This window comes from Pelodiscus sinensis, chromosome 13 (assembly GCF_049634645.1).
Source record: "Pelodiscus sinensis isolate JC-2024 chromosome 13, ASM4963464v1, whole genome shotgun sequence".
Classification (NCBI taxonomy): Eukaryota; Metazoa; Chordata; order Testudines; family Trionychidae; genus Pelodiscus; species Pelodiscus sinensis.
The window spans coordinates 5,118,094-5,135,613 of record NC_134723.1 but is presented as its reverse complement, the minus strand read 5'-3'; the positions used below and the strand labels follow the sequence as shown (position 1 = coordinate 5,135,613).

General features: G+C 48.6%; 1 protein-coding gene across 5 annotated transcripts in view; it reads right to left on the bottom strand.

The window, feature by feature from the left end:
• PCDH19 (protocadherin 19) overlaps nucleotides 1–17,210 on the bottom strand; it is a 128,449-nt gene extending 111,239 nt beyond the window's left edge. The window contains exons 1-2 of one of the 5 annotated variants that reach the window (XM_075896753.1): nucleotides 13,269–17,210; nucleotides 9,645–9,975 (exon numbers count right to left, since the gene is read on the bottom strand). In XM_075896753.1, coding sequence (XP_075752868.1) covers nucleotides 9,645–9,975; nucleotides 13,269–15,403 — 2,466 coding nt within the window. In that variant the 5' untranslated portion in view covers nucleotides 15,404–17,210. The remainder of the gene's footprint in view (nucleotides 1–9,644; nucleotides 9,976–13,268) is intronic. The other 4 variants (XM_075896754.1, XM_075896755.1, XM_075896752.1 and 1 more) reach the window with 4 other exon arrangements.
• Between the last annotated feature and the right edge of the window lie 310 nt (nucleotides 17,211–17,520).

Sequence of the window (17,520 nt, the reverse complement as noted above, 5' to 3'; positions counted from 1 at the left end):
TAGCTTAACACCAGAAGAACTTCGTTAACCCTAGGATACCAGTTATGAGACTGGTTTTAGCACACTGTTGACATAAACGTGCACACCCCCCTCTGTGCATCCATACATCAGATTTGCACAAGTGACTGTGTGGGAATGCATTGTTCCTGTTAAGTAGGCCATGTATGTGTAGTTCTGGTCTGAAAATCTGCCCCCAAAAGCTTACCAGCAAAGAGGAATATCTGAAGGCAGATTCTGAAGTCTTAGGAGAACTCTGCATGTAGCCTTTTGTGTGGGCTGATAATAAACCAGCATCAAAGATTGAAATTGATTTACAACCTCTTAATACACCGCATTTCACATATACGCACGTACCCTCTTCATTACAATACATGTCCTCATGCTGGCTTCCGTACCACTGGAATCCAACATGCTATCAACCTCTAACAAGTAGCTGCCACCAACACAGAAAAACCCATCCATCCACAAACACAACTCCCAAAGTTCTTTAGAAACAATGTGCAGAACAGGATGGAGGGATATGGCCCTTTTAATGTTGAGGATCACTTCTCTCCGGCTTCCCCAAGGAAAAGCCCACTCATCCCTGGTGAACTTTAGGAAACGGAGGCCAAAAATGGGTTCTGTTTTCCTTTGGCCAGACAACATCCTTTCCAAAGAGTATCCCATGCACCCCTGCTGCAAAATAACTGTGAATAATTCAATATAAAAAGCAGCAAATCCTGACTCTCTTCGCTCACCCTTGACATGGGCGCCAATTCACACTTAATTCAAACTTTGTTTGTGACAAAGAGAGAGCCCGAGCCTGCACAGAAGGAAGTGTTTTGGTGACTCCCATGATGGGAGAGGGCAAAAAGAAAAAACAGCACCCACACAATTTCTAACCACCACATGACTTCAAGGATAGGCTTATGGTATCATGGGATCTGGCACATGTTCTGGTGCCATAACATCTCTCAGCATTTGGCAGGAGATTTTGAACCATGTGTTTGGAGCTGCTTCCTGTTTGCTCACTTCTAGCCATCTATACTTCCTCCCTTATCTAGATTGCTGTGGAGTCCACCGGTCATTTCTGGAGTTGGGAAGGAATTTTTCCCCACACCACCAGATCAGCCCAAGCTGGTTGGCTTTTTTTTCCTTCTTTTTTTTGGGAGGGGGAGGGGGAAGAGAACCTTCCTTGCAGCAAAACTTCACAGTTGGGTTTGGGGCATGCATGGGGCTGGACTTCACCCACTTCTACAGGTCACAGTTTGGACCTACACAATGGTTGTTTGGTTGTTGCTACTTTTGGTCATAGCCTAGCACGGGAACTTGCTGATTGAAGCACCAGATCCAAAAATGGAACACGGGTTACATTACCAGACGAGGGCATTGTGTGTAACTCCCAGGGGACAAAGATGAACCAGGAGCCAAGCTCTACCCCGGGAGAACCACCCCATCTGTATGCTTGACAGCAGAGACAGCTGGGGGTGAGGTCTCTTCCTGCCTCAACCCCCCAAAAAGAGGGAGGGATGAGAGCCTGTAGAGTGATGGATTGGTAGGATCTGACTAGTGTCAAGTCACACTGGAAGAATTCCACCCTGGCAGTTTTACTGGCAGACACATTGTTATTTCAGCCTCTTTGGCCCAGCAAATAAAGAAAAAGACTTTTTAAGCAAGGAGTGTCTAATAATTTCTCTCAGAATCACAGTCTAATCCCTGCAGAGATACAGGCTTCATCCCCTCCAGACCCCACGGACAAAAGGTTGGGAGCACAAGTGAGTTCAACTGTAAGTAACAAGACACTGCACACAGCTCAGCTACCTGCTACCATTTGAACTATGCAGCAGAGAAAGAGGAAGCGTCTCCTGAAGAGCATTTGTCTCCACAAACAACTCATCCTCAGGGACTTTTACTTCAAGGTTCTTAACTGTTAAAGTAAATGAGCCTCACATTAAAGACCAGCTATATATCAAGCCAATCCAAACCCATCCTCTGCTAGGGAAATGGTTGTTTTTAGAGACAGTCACTTACTTTTCAGACACAAACATCTCATGCTAGCTGGCATACAAAGCTACTTGGCTTACCTCCGTATTGCATCCTGTATCAGCCAATGCTGTGCCTTCCCATCAGCACAAAAATAGAAAGTAACATGTAGGTTGAACATTAGTAAAATCTCCCTGACACCGAGATCTAATAGACTGCATTGCAATCTCCCAAGGGAAGTAGCAGAGGCCTTATCGCTAGAGACATTTACAACTAAACTGGACAAAATCCTAGTAAATATACTGCAGAGAACAATCGTACACGGATTGGGAGATGGACTGGATGGGAGAAGAGGTTTTGCCCATCTCTAGCAGCTACAATTCAGTTACCTGAAATCCAGGTGGCTGCGTAAGAATCTTAATGGCGAAACAGCCGCACCAGAAGTGTCATAATATGCTATGTAAACAGGTAATTCCTAATGCACAATAGTTCTGGTTAGTGTAGTATGGTCTGGCACTGAAGAACAGCAACTATGTTCCATTGAGTCACATGGAGATTGCAGGTCTCACTGCAGCATTTTCCTAGCAGATCCAGGCTGGACACGCCCTGGAAGTCAACCATCAGGTTTTGGACTGGGCAGAATGAACTGGAGTTCAGGTCAGGTAAGGGACAATGACTTCTTTGCCTTTTAGAAGCACGGATTTTCAGGGGGAGGGGAGAAAAGCAGGAACTCAGACTAGGTAAGAGAAAGCTGCGGTCTGATAACAGGTTGCTCCTCCACAGACACTGAACAGTTCTGCAATATCCTTTTGTGCAACTTCTATGTTGAGCATTTATAAAGAGCCCATCACCAGGCTACTAGGGCCATAATCACTAGAAATGGAGGAAACAAATGCCAAACAATTGGAGGCTGTTTGCACAAGCACCTAAGAGTTTGGATTTTCAGCTGAACTTCTTGGGTATTCCAGATTTCAAGTCCTTCCTGGTGCCACCTGAGTCAGAAATACCATGACAGCCTCTCCGTGACAACAGGGTGGTTGGTATAATTTTGAAAAAGAATGGGTGTGAAAAAACCACTCCGGTTTCCTACTTCGCTCAAGCCTCAAAGTAGATTTTGTTTAGACGTCAATGTGAGCTGTGCACAGAGGTTTGGTCAATTCTTCTCCCTCCCCCGCCCCAAACTGGCTCTCTCTGTCTAGATCGGTCCCTGGGATGGGCTCCTGTTTGAAAATGTAAAGAGGGGGACACAAGTCAAGATCCCTGCAAATTCTGCTGCAGCTGCAAGTCTGCACATTCTGGATTGGCAGGAGGAAGAGCTAGGTGACTGAACAGATTTTCTCTATGTACCCAGCAAAGGCCGGGAATTCAAGGCCCACATGCACACTTCTCAACTAGATGCAGTGACTCGATTTCCCTCTACATCAGGCTTCCCGGTCCCAACCTGCAAACAGGCCACCTAACTTTTCATGGTGGTGCCATTAGCTGCCTCCACCGGCTAGGTTCTCTTGGCCCTCTGTTGGGCTTGAGGAGCAGAGCAGAGGGAAATGGCTTGATGCTGAGGCAGTCTGCATTCCCTGTCAGTCTGCCATGTGTGTTATGCTCCAAAGAGAATGTGGACTATCGCATAGCACAGCTGCTCCCCATGTTGGCTGGCTTCAGCCCCCCACTCACAGAGACCAGCTCCATGCAACTCTCAAGGGGGAGCACACAAGCTATGGGGATGCTACCACATGTCCACTTCCCCCTCTGCACAGATCCATGACAATATTTCCATGCACTCTCTCTGGTTTTGCTTCCTTTGTCACCACATCCGGAGCATCGCTTGGATCCGGCGGGCTGAGGTGATTAAGCCCTCAGAGATCACAGTCAGATCTCTCGGTGCCTCAACAATCCCCATCATACATTTCGTGTGAAGGCAGGGATGTTAAATTGTGTTTAATCAATTAAATCAACTAGTCAACAAGGGGGAAGGGACTGCAGAGCCGCAGCAAGGTCAGCTCCTGGCCCCAGGAGCTAACCCTGCTGCGGCACTACCTTTTAAATGTATTAAGAGCTGCCAGGCTCTTAATACATTTAAAAGGCTAAAGCACAGCCAGGGGTAGTGGGGACTAAGGCTGTGTCTGGACTACATGCCTCTGTCGGCAGAGGCATGTAGATTAGACACATAGGCAAAGGGAAATGAAGCCGCGATTTAAATGATCGCGGCTTCATTTACATTTACATGGCTGCCGCGCTGAGCCGACAAATAGCTGATCAGCTGTTTGTCGGCTGGCGCGCTAGTCTGGACGTTCCCCCTGTCGACATCAAAGCCCTTTGTCAGCAGCCCCGTTATTCCTCGTGGAATGAGGTTTACCGGGGCTGCCGACAAAGGGCTCTGATGTCGACGGGGGAACGTCCAGACTAGCGCGCGAGCCGACAAACAGCTGATCAGCTGTTTGTCAGCTCAGCGCGGCAGCCATGTAAATGTAAATGAAGCCGCGATCATTTAAATCGCGGCTTCATTTCCCTTTTCCAAAACAACAAATCTACATGGCTCCATCGACGGAGCCATGTAGTCTAGACGTACCCTACGCGTGAGCCGGGAATCAGCTGTCCCAGCTCTCACTCAGTCCCCCGCTACACCTCAGTTTCCCCTGCCCCTCTGTAGAGAGTGAGACAGTGCTGGGGGAACCGGCTTTTAAGAAAGCGGCAGCAAGGAGGGAGGGGGAAGTGACCAGTCGCGTCACCGCTCGACTATCCGATAAGCTTCTGCTTATTGACTAGTTGCTTACATCCCTATATGACGGTCTGGCACAGAGAGACCATCAGCCCTTACAGCACTGAAAACTGAGGTCCGAGGAGCTCGTCCATTCCCTCTCCTCAAGGGATATAAGTGACGACACAAACAAAAGAGAGAAGGCCTCGGCGGAGAGCAATTCTCAGAGCTGGATTTGTGCAAGGCCGGATACAAAGGCCAGTGAAGTCCCTGGAAAGTCTCCCACTTGTTTCATCAGGCTTTGGATGAAACCCTCGGAGCTCACCCAGTGTCTAGAGCAGCAGTTCTCAAACGATGGGATAGGATCCCAAAGTGAGTCGTAACCCCCTTTGAACGGGGTTGGGTGACTTAGACTTGCTGACACCCAGGCCCCACTGCCCAGAGCTGAAGCTGAGGACATGGGTGGCAGGTCTCAGGTTGCAGGTCCCCGGCCTGAGGCTGAAGCCCTTGAGCTTCAGCTTTGCCCCACCCTGCCGCCACCCAGAGTGCTGGGGCTAAGGTTTTGCCCCCACCTCCACCCTCACCCGAGGCACTGGGATTTGGGGAGCCCCGGGCTTCAGTCCCCCACCGTGGGGTCGTGAAGTACCTTTGGTTGTCAGAGGGGGCTGTGGTGCAATGACGTTTGAGAACCCCTGGTCTAGAGAGCTGGTCGCACTTAATAGAACTGAAAACCTTGAGCAGGTCCAGTTTAACTCTGGCCTACTGCATGTCAAGCTGACACTGGAGCGGGGAAGAGAAACATTTCCTTTGGAAATACAATCACGTGTTTCCACACGCCACGTTTCAGAGCCTTCTAACAGACAAAAGTTATAAGCAGTGACTGGGGCTTCAAGTTCGGACTGAGAAACAAGGGCGTGACATTTCCTTCTGCCAGGCTACGTCTACATTGGCCCCTTTTCCGGAAGGGGCATGGTAATTTTTGAAATCGCAATAGGGAAATGTGCGGGGGATTTAAATATCCCCCGCGGCATTTAAATAAAAATGTCCGCCGCTTTTTTCTGGCTTTTAGAAAAGCCGGAAAAGAGCGTCTACACTGGCCAGATCCTCCAGAAAAGGGCGCTTTTTCCGGAGGATCGGGGCCAGTGTAGACGCTCTTTTCCGGCTTTTCTAAAAGCCGGAAAAAAGCGGCGGACATTTTTATTTAAATGCCGCGGGGGATATTTAAATCCCCCGCACATTTCCCTATTGCGATTTCAAAAATTACCATGCCCCTTCCGGAAAAGGGGCCAATGTAGACGAGCCCCCAGTGTCCTGCCTCCCTCACAGGAAAAAAAATATACAGAGTTAGGGCTTCTTCAGAGAGCATCACGCCCAGCTAGATCCAAACTGCATCAGGGAGAATTGTATAAGCAACATGTATTCTGGCTGAGTATGTCTGCTAACTGTATCAGACATCTCCCCGGATCCTTTCCTCCAGTCCTGCAGACCTCCAGCTGCCCACAGACAGTTCCACTTAATGCCAATATGGGATGGATTTTATGATTGAATGTAGTCTGTAATAATGCATCATGACCTCAGAGCATTCACTACGTTGCTCAACCACCCTATCTGTAGAAACTGCCTGGGAGACTCTGACAATGCTCTGGACTACTCCTGCCCTTAGAACGGCGGCAGCAGCCAACACCACTTCTGAGACTTTTCTTCAAATAATACCCCTCTCCCCGCCATAAAGGCAGGAATTATTCATGGGACACTGCCCCCAGAATGCTAAAAGCTTTTGCTTGCACGCAAACTTGAGAAGTGTGATCTGAACTCCCTGACACTCCACCTTCAAATATTATTCTAGGCACTGCTGAGATGAGCCTGAATGCCGAGGGGAACCCTAATATTAACAAACTCTAGAATTCTTTGTCTTTTCCTCAAGGCCGCTTGAGTTTAGGATTCAAAGATGGCTGGATGATCAATTTCCCTAATTACATATGCCAGAGACAGGCTTGAGTCAAACAGTCCAGATCTAGATTCTGATCCAAACTCTTCTAAAGTAGGAGGGCATTTGGATTTGGACTTGGATTCTGCCTCAGATCTAAGTCAAAGTCTAAACCGGGCATGTCTACACTTGAACTGCTGCAGCAGGACAGCTGTATTGCTACAACTGTGCCACTGTAGCACCTCCATGAAGACACTACCTATACCCATGAGAGAGTGTCTGCCATCAGCATTAGTACTTTGCCTCTTTTAGACGTGGCAGCCACGCCAACCGGAGATTCTCCCATCGACTTAGTGCTTTCTACACCGGGGTTACATCTGTTTAATGGCATCCTTCAGGGGTGTGGAAAACCCACAATCTTAAGCGACACAGTTATACCAATCTAATATCCTAATGAAGACCTGGCCTATATAGCAAATTATACAAGTTATCACATACAGGTCAATGCCATTCGGGTATAACCAAAATACCTGATTACATCTTTTATACCAACACCAGAGGTTAAACTGAGCTTTAAATTCTCTGGAACAGTGTTCTATTACTCCAGCCATACCTTCCTAATTGCATTACAGGCTATTGTATTTAGGACTGGTGCTGTGTGCTTGTGCACTAATGCAAAAGTTGTCTAATTGGTAACCTTGAAAAAGGCAAGACCGTCAGATGGCACGTAGAAGTCTGAGGCTGCGATGGCAGGACAGATGCGGAATGCAAGCAGGAGTAAAAGCAGATGATATATGAAAGACCGAGAAAACTACTAAGAGTCGCTTTTTAATTACAAACTAAATCCCTCCTTTCAGATTCTACGCAGGGTTTTTACCTGGGGACCCCATGACAACGAGACCAAAGAGTGGTTATTCCTACTCTGGGATCGCAAAACAGTGCTGATGCAAAACCATCAGATGGATCTCCACAGCTACCATGACCAACCCCCTCGCCCCCACCCCTAAAAAACACACCTTTGGAGAGCCAGGGATTCTACACATGCCTATCACAACAAGAGGTGTACCGCATCCAGAGTGCACAGTCCCTACACTCTTACATGAACTCATGCAGAAAAATGAGAGAACACAAGAACCCCATATAACCTAAGGGTACACATTTGATCATTCCACATCTGACCTCTTAGTCCTCGTCCTGAAAAGAAAGTGGCACGCCTTCAAATGATGAGCCCAGGAGTTAAGTTCATAACTTTGCTAGACACAAATAGACACACACAGGATTTGCGCCTTAATATAACAATTTTTCTTGTCCTATGACTGCAGAGGTGCTAATGAGCCACTTTAACTTGAATAGACCTTAAAAATGTGCTTTCACTACTTATGCTAAACCACCTTTGAGTACCTTTCCCAAATCTCAGACTCTGAGGCTCGAAAGCGTCTCTCTCACTCCAATAAAAGATATTACCTCATCCACCTTGTCTTTCTAATATCCTGGGACCAACACAGCTACAATGACACTGCAAACAGTAATTCAGTGGGAATTTTGCCAATGTCTGAACTACAGGATCGGGCCTACAGACATCAACTGATTTCCAACAGGCCTGTTGTAACACAAAGGGCAAAACTGTGTTCTTGATGTCTATCTACACAGCAATTAAACACCTGCAGCTGGCCCTGGTCAGATAACTTGGGCTGGTGGGGCTGTAAAAGTGCAATGCAGACATTCAGGTTTGGACTTTGGGACCCCGTGAGGATGGAGGACCCCAGGACCCAGCCCACGCCTAAGCATCTACATTGCAATTTTACAGCCCTGCAGTCCAACCTCCGATCTCAAATCAGCTGACACACACCAGCTCTAGGTACACAAAAATATGTAAGTCTGGAGTACCTCCAATGTCTTCTGTGGACTCGTTTTGCATTTACACTGCTGCACTGAGAACAGATTACAATGGGCCATAAATATTTCAGCTGCTTTTTCAGCTTTGTTATTCCGTTTAAAGTAGGAAACATGACAAACCTTTGATTGTTTTGTTTAATACCAAACAACAATTCAAAGAGAAAAACAAGCAGGAGTAAATGATGCCCATGATGAACAGAAAACTCCTGACAGATTATATGAAGTCAGTGAGTATGACCAGGGCTACAGACACTCTACCTCGTTTCTTAATATTTAGGAAGACACCATCCACCTCCTACTTCCAACAGTCACCACAAAATTACACCAAATGGTGAGGTGACAAAATGGAAGAGGCTAGAACTTTGGTTGCCTGATTGAAAGCGACAACCTTGAAGCATTTTAAAGGTGGCTCCAATACCGGGTATTCCTGCTATCGTAACAATGGCCATATATAAAGATATAATTTTGTACCAAAAAAAAAAAAATCTACTTAAGAATTTAACTATTGACCAAACTGATATTTTCTTAGGAGTCATCCAACTGAAATGAATGAAAAGCATTCCACCAACACTTAATAGAACATGAGCCTGACTCTGTCATCCTTACTCATATCAGCAGTCCTGCTCACTTCCCTGGGACTACACATGGTGAGTAGGAATAACTCACATGAACAAGAGTTGCAGGGCTGTGCCCATATCTGAAGCCAGTCATTCTTACAGTGGCTGTTTCTTCTGTTAGAAAGATATAATGGGACTTCAGACTTTTATATCCAATCTAACTTAACGGCTAGGTATTTATAGCATGCTCATCACCATGGTGTCTGAATATCCATGAAGAGTATGCATTAAATACCATTGCTCGCAGTGTTCAAACAGCGGCTTCTGCAGTGCTTAAGGCCAAGAGACGACAATGACAACACCGACAGATGCGTGAAGTAGAATACCTTGCAAAAAATTAATATGCATTATATGTACATATATTTACATTAATATCTACCTCCTTCTGGAAGCAGATGCTATAAAGATCGGAGATACGACTAGCAACAAGACACATTGCCTTGATACACTAAGTTCTGCACACCACACTTCCATTTACTGCTAGGGAGGTTCTCAAACTGCTTAGATTCTGCCTCTCAAACTTCATACAAGTTTCAGCCACACTCACCTCCGGCAACGGCATCCCATTGATGATCAGATCGGGTTGCTGGGGACTCTGCCCGGTGAAGGTGTGGTGGTAAACGTGGTTGGAGCCTGCGGTGTTCCGAGTGTTCTGATTCTCCACATTGAGGAAGGTACTTTCAGATCTGCGGCACCCCAGGGGCAAGGTCTGCTGATGATAGTCAAAATAGTTGAGAGATGAAGTGAGGGAGGAGCAGCTCACCACATTCATTTTATCTGTCTCCTCTACATCCCGTGGTACCAGCCGGATATCATTCTTGCTGATTTTTTTCTTCTTGCTTGATTTCTTTTGATGCCCATAGGAGTACTCTGCAATTCTGAGGGACAGAAGAAGCAAAATGAGTATCTAATAGAATCCTGAACTGTGCTCCATAAATATTAAGAAACCCATAGGGCTTCGCCCCATCTCAACATAGATTTCTTATTCATGCCTATTATGTCATGTTTTGGGTCCTGTAGCAATATATGATCTTTCGCTTATTTTTATATGCATAAAATTTACAGGTCACACACAAAAAGAAAGGGAAGGGAAAATTTCCTCCATGTTTTGTTTGGTGTTTATAACTGTTGATATTTAGTTACCAGGAATAAAGGTCAGCCTGCAGAAAAGAAAAAATGGAGATGTTAAGATCTATGAACTGAAAAGGGTATCTGAATTAATTACCATGTGTAATAAGGATTTAAAAAGTGATTTAGTTTAGGATATGTAAATCAAACACCAGCACGATGAGAGATTTTTCTTCAGCTCTTTTCCCCTACCAATAAATACAGCTAACTCCGCAACTATTCTTAGCTTGTAAGCGTATCCCCACCACATTCCAAAGACTGTTCATATAACATTTTTCCAGGTTGCTTTTATTTCAACTCTTTCCTGGTAGCATTTGATAACTTTAAATCCTCTCTTCAAGCTTTCTTCTCACCTCCTCCTCCTCCTCCCCCTCCTCATACCCCTCCCGATTTCCTGGGAAATGTTTTTCTTCCAGAAACTGGAGAGCAAAAATGGTGTTTTCAAAGAGAAACTCTCTTTTCTGACCTTTTCTCACATCAGCTTCTTTTTCTATGCCGATCTTTCCCTTTGCTTCGCACCTGCTGAAAGAACCAACTGATGCAGGATATGCATCTTTTCCTCTTAAAAAATACCAAAGGAAGAAAGTCATTAAACTACTGAAAAAATAAATTAAAAAAACATGATTGCACTCAGCATTATCTAGATTGATGTGCCTGTGGTTCTTTTTGACACAGAGGACCGTGTATCATTAAGACCACCACAAATATAGATAGATACCCATACAAGATGCCAGGCATTGCAATACTTCTCAAAAGAATTACATTAAACTATTACCCTAACCAGAAATATACATTCAAATTCTCCTATGATGATAAAGATAGGGGGTTTTTAGACTCCAATACTTGCAATTAAGAGATAATAGGAAGAATAAGTAATACAGGTTTATCTAGAAAGGTAAATATTGTACAAACAGTCTAGTTCCACAAAGCTAATTGCCTGTGCATGAAAAAAAAGCCACCAAATCAAACAGCTCTCTCATATACTCATGTGCCTCAAATACACTAATTTTCTGAAAAACCTCCTGCAGATGTGGTTAGGCTTCTTGCAAAAATAGGAAAAGACCAGCCTAAATAGATACACAAAACGCACATATGGGATGCCGGATGATCAAACACACAGCTAAGCCTATACAGTACTACTTTGCCTCTGCAGCTGACTTCTCTTGATCAGATTTACACTGATAATAGAATGCTCATTTCATTGTACTTGTCAGTAAGTTAAAGCAATTCAGGAGATTTTTGTTATTCAAAAAAAATCCGTAGGCATGCAGGCTAGTCTAACACCACTTGATGGAGCTTTAATTGTTTTGTTTACCTCAATGTTTAAGTTTGGCAATGTGAGATCCCAATTCTCACAGCATTCATTTTGTTGTCCTTTCTCTATTGACCAATTATTTAATTAAACTGCACTTCATTAATCCTAAGACACACTAAGCCTATTGGTCTGGGGGCACCACCACGATTTGATTTTAGACATTCAGATCCTATTCTTGTTTAATGGACCAAGCTGGCAACAAATCTGGTATATTAGCTTTCCCTTAAAGCAAGGCATCCCCTAATATAGCAAATACAGTGCTTTATTTGCAGTAGATTTTTCCCCATCCAGCAAAAGGGCTTATAAACATGCTTTATGTTGTGAAAATGGGATATAAAAACTGAACTCTCAGTTATTCTATCTCTGTAAATAAAACTTTAAAGACAGCACATTCCCCTGCACTGTAAAATTGCCGCAGGCAATCGCATGTTACAAAGGTAGAGCAAAATTAATTTCCATTCCTTCCATCTGAAAGGCTCAGTGCTGAAGGAATGGAGAAGTCATGGCTATTTCACTAGTAACAGGATTAAACCATTTATGAGGCATTGCAGCTGCTCCTTTATGGCATCTGATTGATATTCATGTGCGGTTAGCATTTGTCTACTAACTTGTGTAACACAGAGAATGGTAAGAGAGAGACAATAATCGCACGGCTGTTACATATTCAGGGGACCCAGTTTAACATATTAGACTTTCATAGCAGCTAAGGTTTCAGATACACAGATGACCTAGCATTCCACATTTTGGACTTGTGGTTATGCATTGCAAAATCATGCAGTGTTGTAAATATGGTCATTAAAACCAACCAATAAGAACTAACTCAACCATTACATTTTCACAATGAACCGGGTTTATTGAAGGAAACGACTCTCTCCCCCTATTCTTTTAGATTTATCTTTACTTGTAGGAGCTGCGTCCTAACACACACAGACACAATGGTTCTTTCACATGGAAAGAAAGGGCTGTAAGAACATTGCTCCACTTCGTCAATTTCAGTTGAACCCCGATTTCTTTCATCGGGTGCTCTCCCAGCTACCCCTTTCCTTGAAGATCCACCACTTCAGGAGAAAACCAACACAGAAAAAGTGCCCATAGTGACATCCTCTGGTGGGGACAGGATGCAAACACCATGCAGAGGAATCTTAATGCAAAGCCCACCTATGCCAACTGCTACTGTAGGTGTGGACTTGCTGTCCTGTGTGTGGACTCAGTGCTGTGAGCACCTATTACAAGTCTCCCTGCACTGAGTTTTCTCCTTTTCAGCTGCTCAGTGCTTCAAAAATCCAACACTGCTTTACAACCAGGATGGTAATGCTCACCCAGGAGTGAGTACAACTACATGAACCAACATGCTCTCCTCAAGTCTGAAGTCAGGGGAGTTCTCTTTTGGTAACAGTTGGATCTGTACATTTCCCCACCCACCCCCAATATCACAGGAAATAGCTATGCTGATTTAAGACAGACTGGTTTGTTCTGCTACAGAACACATATGAACATTTACATTAGGACAAATTGGGATAGTCTTTAAAAAAAACATTGATCCCAGAGTACTTTAAAAAAAAAAGTATGGAATTTTTCTTAAAAAGGAACATAATATCATGGACCCTGGTTTTTGCTCCTAAAATAAATGTAATACGCCCATGGGTTTCAAACACACAGAAAAGTAATTTAGATTGGAAAAATATCAAAGTGCATTTTGCATGGTACAAAGAAACAAGCTCACTTTACCTGCAGTTGTAGGTCCTTATTTCCTTGTTATCCCTTTTACACTTGACGGCCACAAAGATCATGGTGACAAAAAGAATGGCAGCAATAGAACCCAGGGCAATAATGAAAATCAGTGACAAGTTAACAGATCCTATGGATTCCTGGGCATCGAGAGCTGGAGATAGATATATCAAAATCAAGGCAGAAGCGGAGAGTGAGGTTTTTCCATGATCGTGGGCCACCACAATCAGCTCATAAGTAGTCTTTGCAGTCTCTCCAAAAGCTCTGGTGGTCCTTATCTCTCCATTGAACTGATCTATTTCAAAAAACCCTCTATCCCCATCAGCCATTTCATAGGACAGTCTTCCATTCTCCCCCTCATCATAGTCATCTGCCTTGACCACTGTCACTAAGTAACCAACCCCGGCGTTCCTGGGGATATACACCTCGGCTGTCCCATTGACCAGAGTCGGGGCAGTGATCACGGGGGTGTTGTCGTTGACATCGAGGACGATCACCCTGACGGTGGCATTGCTCTGCAGGGACGGGTTGCCCCCGTCTTTGGCCAAGACCTTGAACTCGAAGGCCTTGGTCTGCTCATGATTGAAGGACCGCAAGGCATAGATATCCCCGGAGTTGGGGTTGATGGAGACATAGGTGAAGACAGGCATGTCCCTAACTTGGGAGGGCACAATCTGATAGGAGACGCTGCCGTTGAGGCCCAGGTCAGGGTCCCTAGCAGAGACAGACAAGAGGTAGGCCCCAGGGGTGTTGTTCTCCTGCACGATGACCTGGTAGTAGGGCTTGGAGAAGTGGGGGTGGTTGTCGTTCTCGTCAGTGATCTTGACGGTGAAGGACTTGGTGGCCTGCAGGGGGGGCACCCCGTTGTCTCGGGCCTGGATGGTGAGGTTGTACTGGTCCCTCTGCTCCCGGTCCAGCCGCCCGTCCACCAGGATGGTGGAGAAGCTCTCGTACTCCTGCAGGCGGAAGGGTACGCTGCCCAGCAGCTTGCACTGCACCCGCCCGTTGGCCCCGGAGTCCCGGTCGGAGACCCGCACCAGGGCGATGACGTAGCCGGGCGGGGCACTCTCGCTCACCTCCACCAGCTCGCTGTTGACCGAGAGCAGGTTGATGAGGGGCGGGTTGTCGTTGGCGTCCTGCACGCTGACCGTCACCTTGCAGTGGGCCGGGATGGAGTTGGGCCCCAGGTCCTTGGCCTGCACGTCCAGCTCGTAGCTGTGGCCCTCCTCGTAGTCCACGGCGCCGGCGACGCTGAGCAGGCCGCTCTGCGGGTCGAGGTGGAAGAGCTGGCGGGCCCGCTCGGAGACGTAGCTGTGGAAGGAGTAGAGCACCTGGCCGTTGGTGCCCTCGTCCGGGTCGGAGGCGTTGAGGCGGAGCAGGGGGGTGCCCAGCGGCGCGTTCTCGGGCACGGTGACGGCGTAGGCCGGCTCGGCGAAGAGCGGGTTGTTGTCGTTGGAGTCGATGACCCGGATGCTGAGGGCCACCGAGCCAAAGTTGGGGGGGTCGCCGCCGTCCAGCGCCGTGAGGCGGTAGCTGTAGTGGGACTGGGTCTCGCGGTCCAGGCCGCGCTCCACCACCAGCTCGGCGAAGCGGGAGCCGTCGCCGCGCGTCTTGGTCTCCAGGCCGAAGAGGTCGTTGGGGGTGAGCTCGTAGCGCTGCACGCCGAAGCTGCCCGAGTCCGGGTCGAAGGCGCTCTCCAGCGGCACGCGCGTGCCCGGGCTGGCGGTCTCCGAGATCTCCAGCTCCAGCTGGTCGGCGGGGAAGCTGGGCGCGTTGTCGTTCAGGTCCTTGATCTCCAGCTTGACCACGCAGATCTCCATGGAGCTGGACATCACCTCCAGCGAGATGACGCACTTGGGGCTCTGGCGGCACAGCAGGTCGCGGTCGATCTTCTGCTTGGTCACCAGCAAGCCCGAGCCCGGGTTGATGTCCACCAGGTGCGGCGCCGAGTTGGAGACCACCCGGAAGGCGGCGGGCTGGCGGGGGTCCAGCACGAAGCCCGCATCCCGCGCGTCCTTGGCGATGTTGGCGATCACCGTGCCGGCGCGCTGCTCCTCCTCCACCGAGTACTTCAGGTTGATCAGGGCCCCCGCCCCGGTCCACAGCAAGGCGAGCAGGACGGGGAGAATATCCATCTCCCGGCTCCGCACGCCCGGCGCCCCCGCCTTGCCGCCTGGCTGCCTGTGGAGAGCCCGGCTGGGGCAGGGGGCGGCTCGGGGCGCTTGGAAAAGGGGGTTAAAAATAAAATAAATCAGAGGCAAAACGGGCTGGAGGCTGGAGACACGGGGAGGCGCTCAGCTCCTCTGCTTCCCCCGGCAGGCGGCTTCACCTCTCTAGCAAAGTTAGCAGCGTTCACCAGGATGAAAGCTCCGGGGCTTTTCGCCCGTCCGGGGGCATGGGAGTTAGAAATTAGAGGGGGAAAAAGGGTCTTTACTAGAGAGGGGTTTAAAAAAAATACTAATAATAAAAATCAGTGAGCGGTGCCAGGCAATCGAGGGGGAAATGTGGATTTATTGGCACCTGGCATGCGCAATCTCTCCCCCCTCCCGGAAAAAAAAAGAGACAGCACAGACCTCATTGCAGAGACCAGGCACCCTGGACACGCATCCTCGTGGTGACTGCGTTCAAATAAAATCCTATGCAAAATGCAAAGCCAGCGGAGGCAGAGGCCGGGGTGAAAGTGCGGCTGCAACCGTGCAGGGCTAGGGTGGGAGGGGGAGCCTGGTCCGATCATAAGTCACAGACTGGAAGGAGGGGGGCGGGGAGCATCTGCAAAATCAGACGCGCCCGGGGAGGGGGTCGGGTTTGGGGAGCGGGAGGGGGGTTCCTCAGGGCCCTACCGCGTAGCCACTTCCCTGGTCTGGAGCGGGCGCAGGCGGTGTCATCGCAGAGTTCGCCGGGCTCGCCTCCCGCGCCCCGGGAGCCGCCGCGCAAGTTCTCCCAGCAGCTGGTGCCGCCGCTGCCACGGGCCACTTGCCCCCGCGCCGCGCGTCCGGCTCCAGCCCCTCGCAGCAGGTGCGGGCTGCGGCTCAGAGCGCCGGGGCAGCCGCCTTCGCCTTTTTCCGCTCCATCATCCTCTGGCGGCCGGGCCGGGGGAGCCGAGCTCGCGCCGGGAAAGTTTCACTCCCAGGCTCATAGTCCCCAGACCGGGGCGGGGGGGGCAGCGCTTGGGGCTTTTTTTTTTTAATTCTTTATTGAAGTTCTCCCGCAAATCCGAGCCTCCCCGAGCCCGCGGCGCCCGGCCGGTGCATGGGGCGAGCCCGCGCCACGCGTGTGCCAGAGCGCGGGGCGCCTCCGCTTCGCCGCCGCCGCCTCGCTCGCCGCTGCGGCTGCTGCTGCTGCTGCAAACTCCCGGCCACCGCACCGTCTGGAGAGGGAGCGCGGCTCCGGACCTGAGCTACGCCGGGCTGCAGCCAATCAGCGGCCATGGAGCCGCGTTCCTGGCCCAGGGGAGGGGCCTACGCGGAGCAAGCGGGGCGGGGGGAGCCCGCCGGAGAAACTTACAGAGTGGTACCTAGGAGCGAGCCCGGCCAGGCTCGGGCTGATACCTTGGTGCTTTCAGTCCCCTTCATGAAACCGAGCGGGGCTTTCTCTGCCACTCTGGCTTGGCCTGGTTGCCACTGGATTTCAGGGGTGGGCCCCTTCCCCCTCTTGCACCTGGTGAGGCGCTTGAGGCCAAACCCAGCCACGCGGTTCCCACCCGCTGCGGTGGAGCGCATGGAAGACTTGACGGCACTAACGCACTATTGCTGCTGAAGGGGGGAATCGTGTTTGCCACGTCATTTGTTTCCCTCTTGACCATTACTTGAACCCGCCCTGAGTCACCTCAAAAGCTAACACTGATGAATACAAACATAACATATAACACGAGCTCTTATGTTGCCATGGACTTTGAGACATCTTTTGCCAGGCCAACACACCAAATAGTTATGTTGCACAACCACAAAAACCCTGCCTTGCTCTGAAAACAGGAATGCGCATTGAATGGAGATCAGCTAGCGCAATGAACGTCACGCTGGCAGGAGAAGGCCTTTTCTAGCAGTCTCTGCCTGATAATTAGGGTCACTGATTAGAGAAAGGAGGGGTGTTTAATGCCTCCATCACTGGCTTTCCAGCAGACTGAATCTTTAATCAATGAAACTGACAAGTAGGCTTGTAAACTAAATAGCGTAGGCTGGAAGTTGAGTCAGAGAATAAGAGTCTTGTCAGAGTTTCTATTTTTTGGTTGGTTAATGGGCTGTTTTTTGGTAGG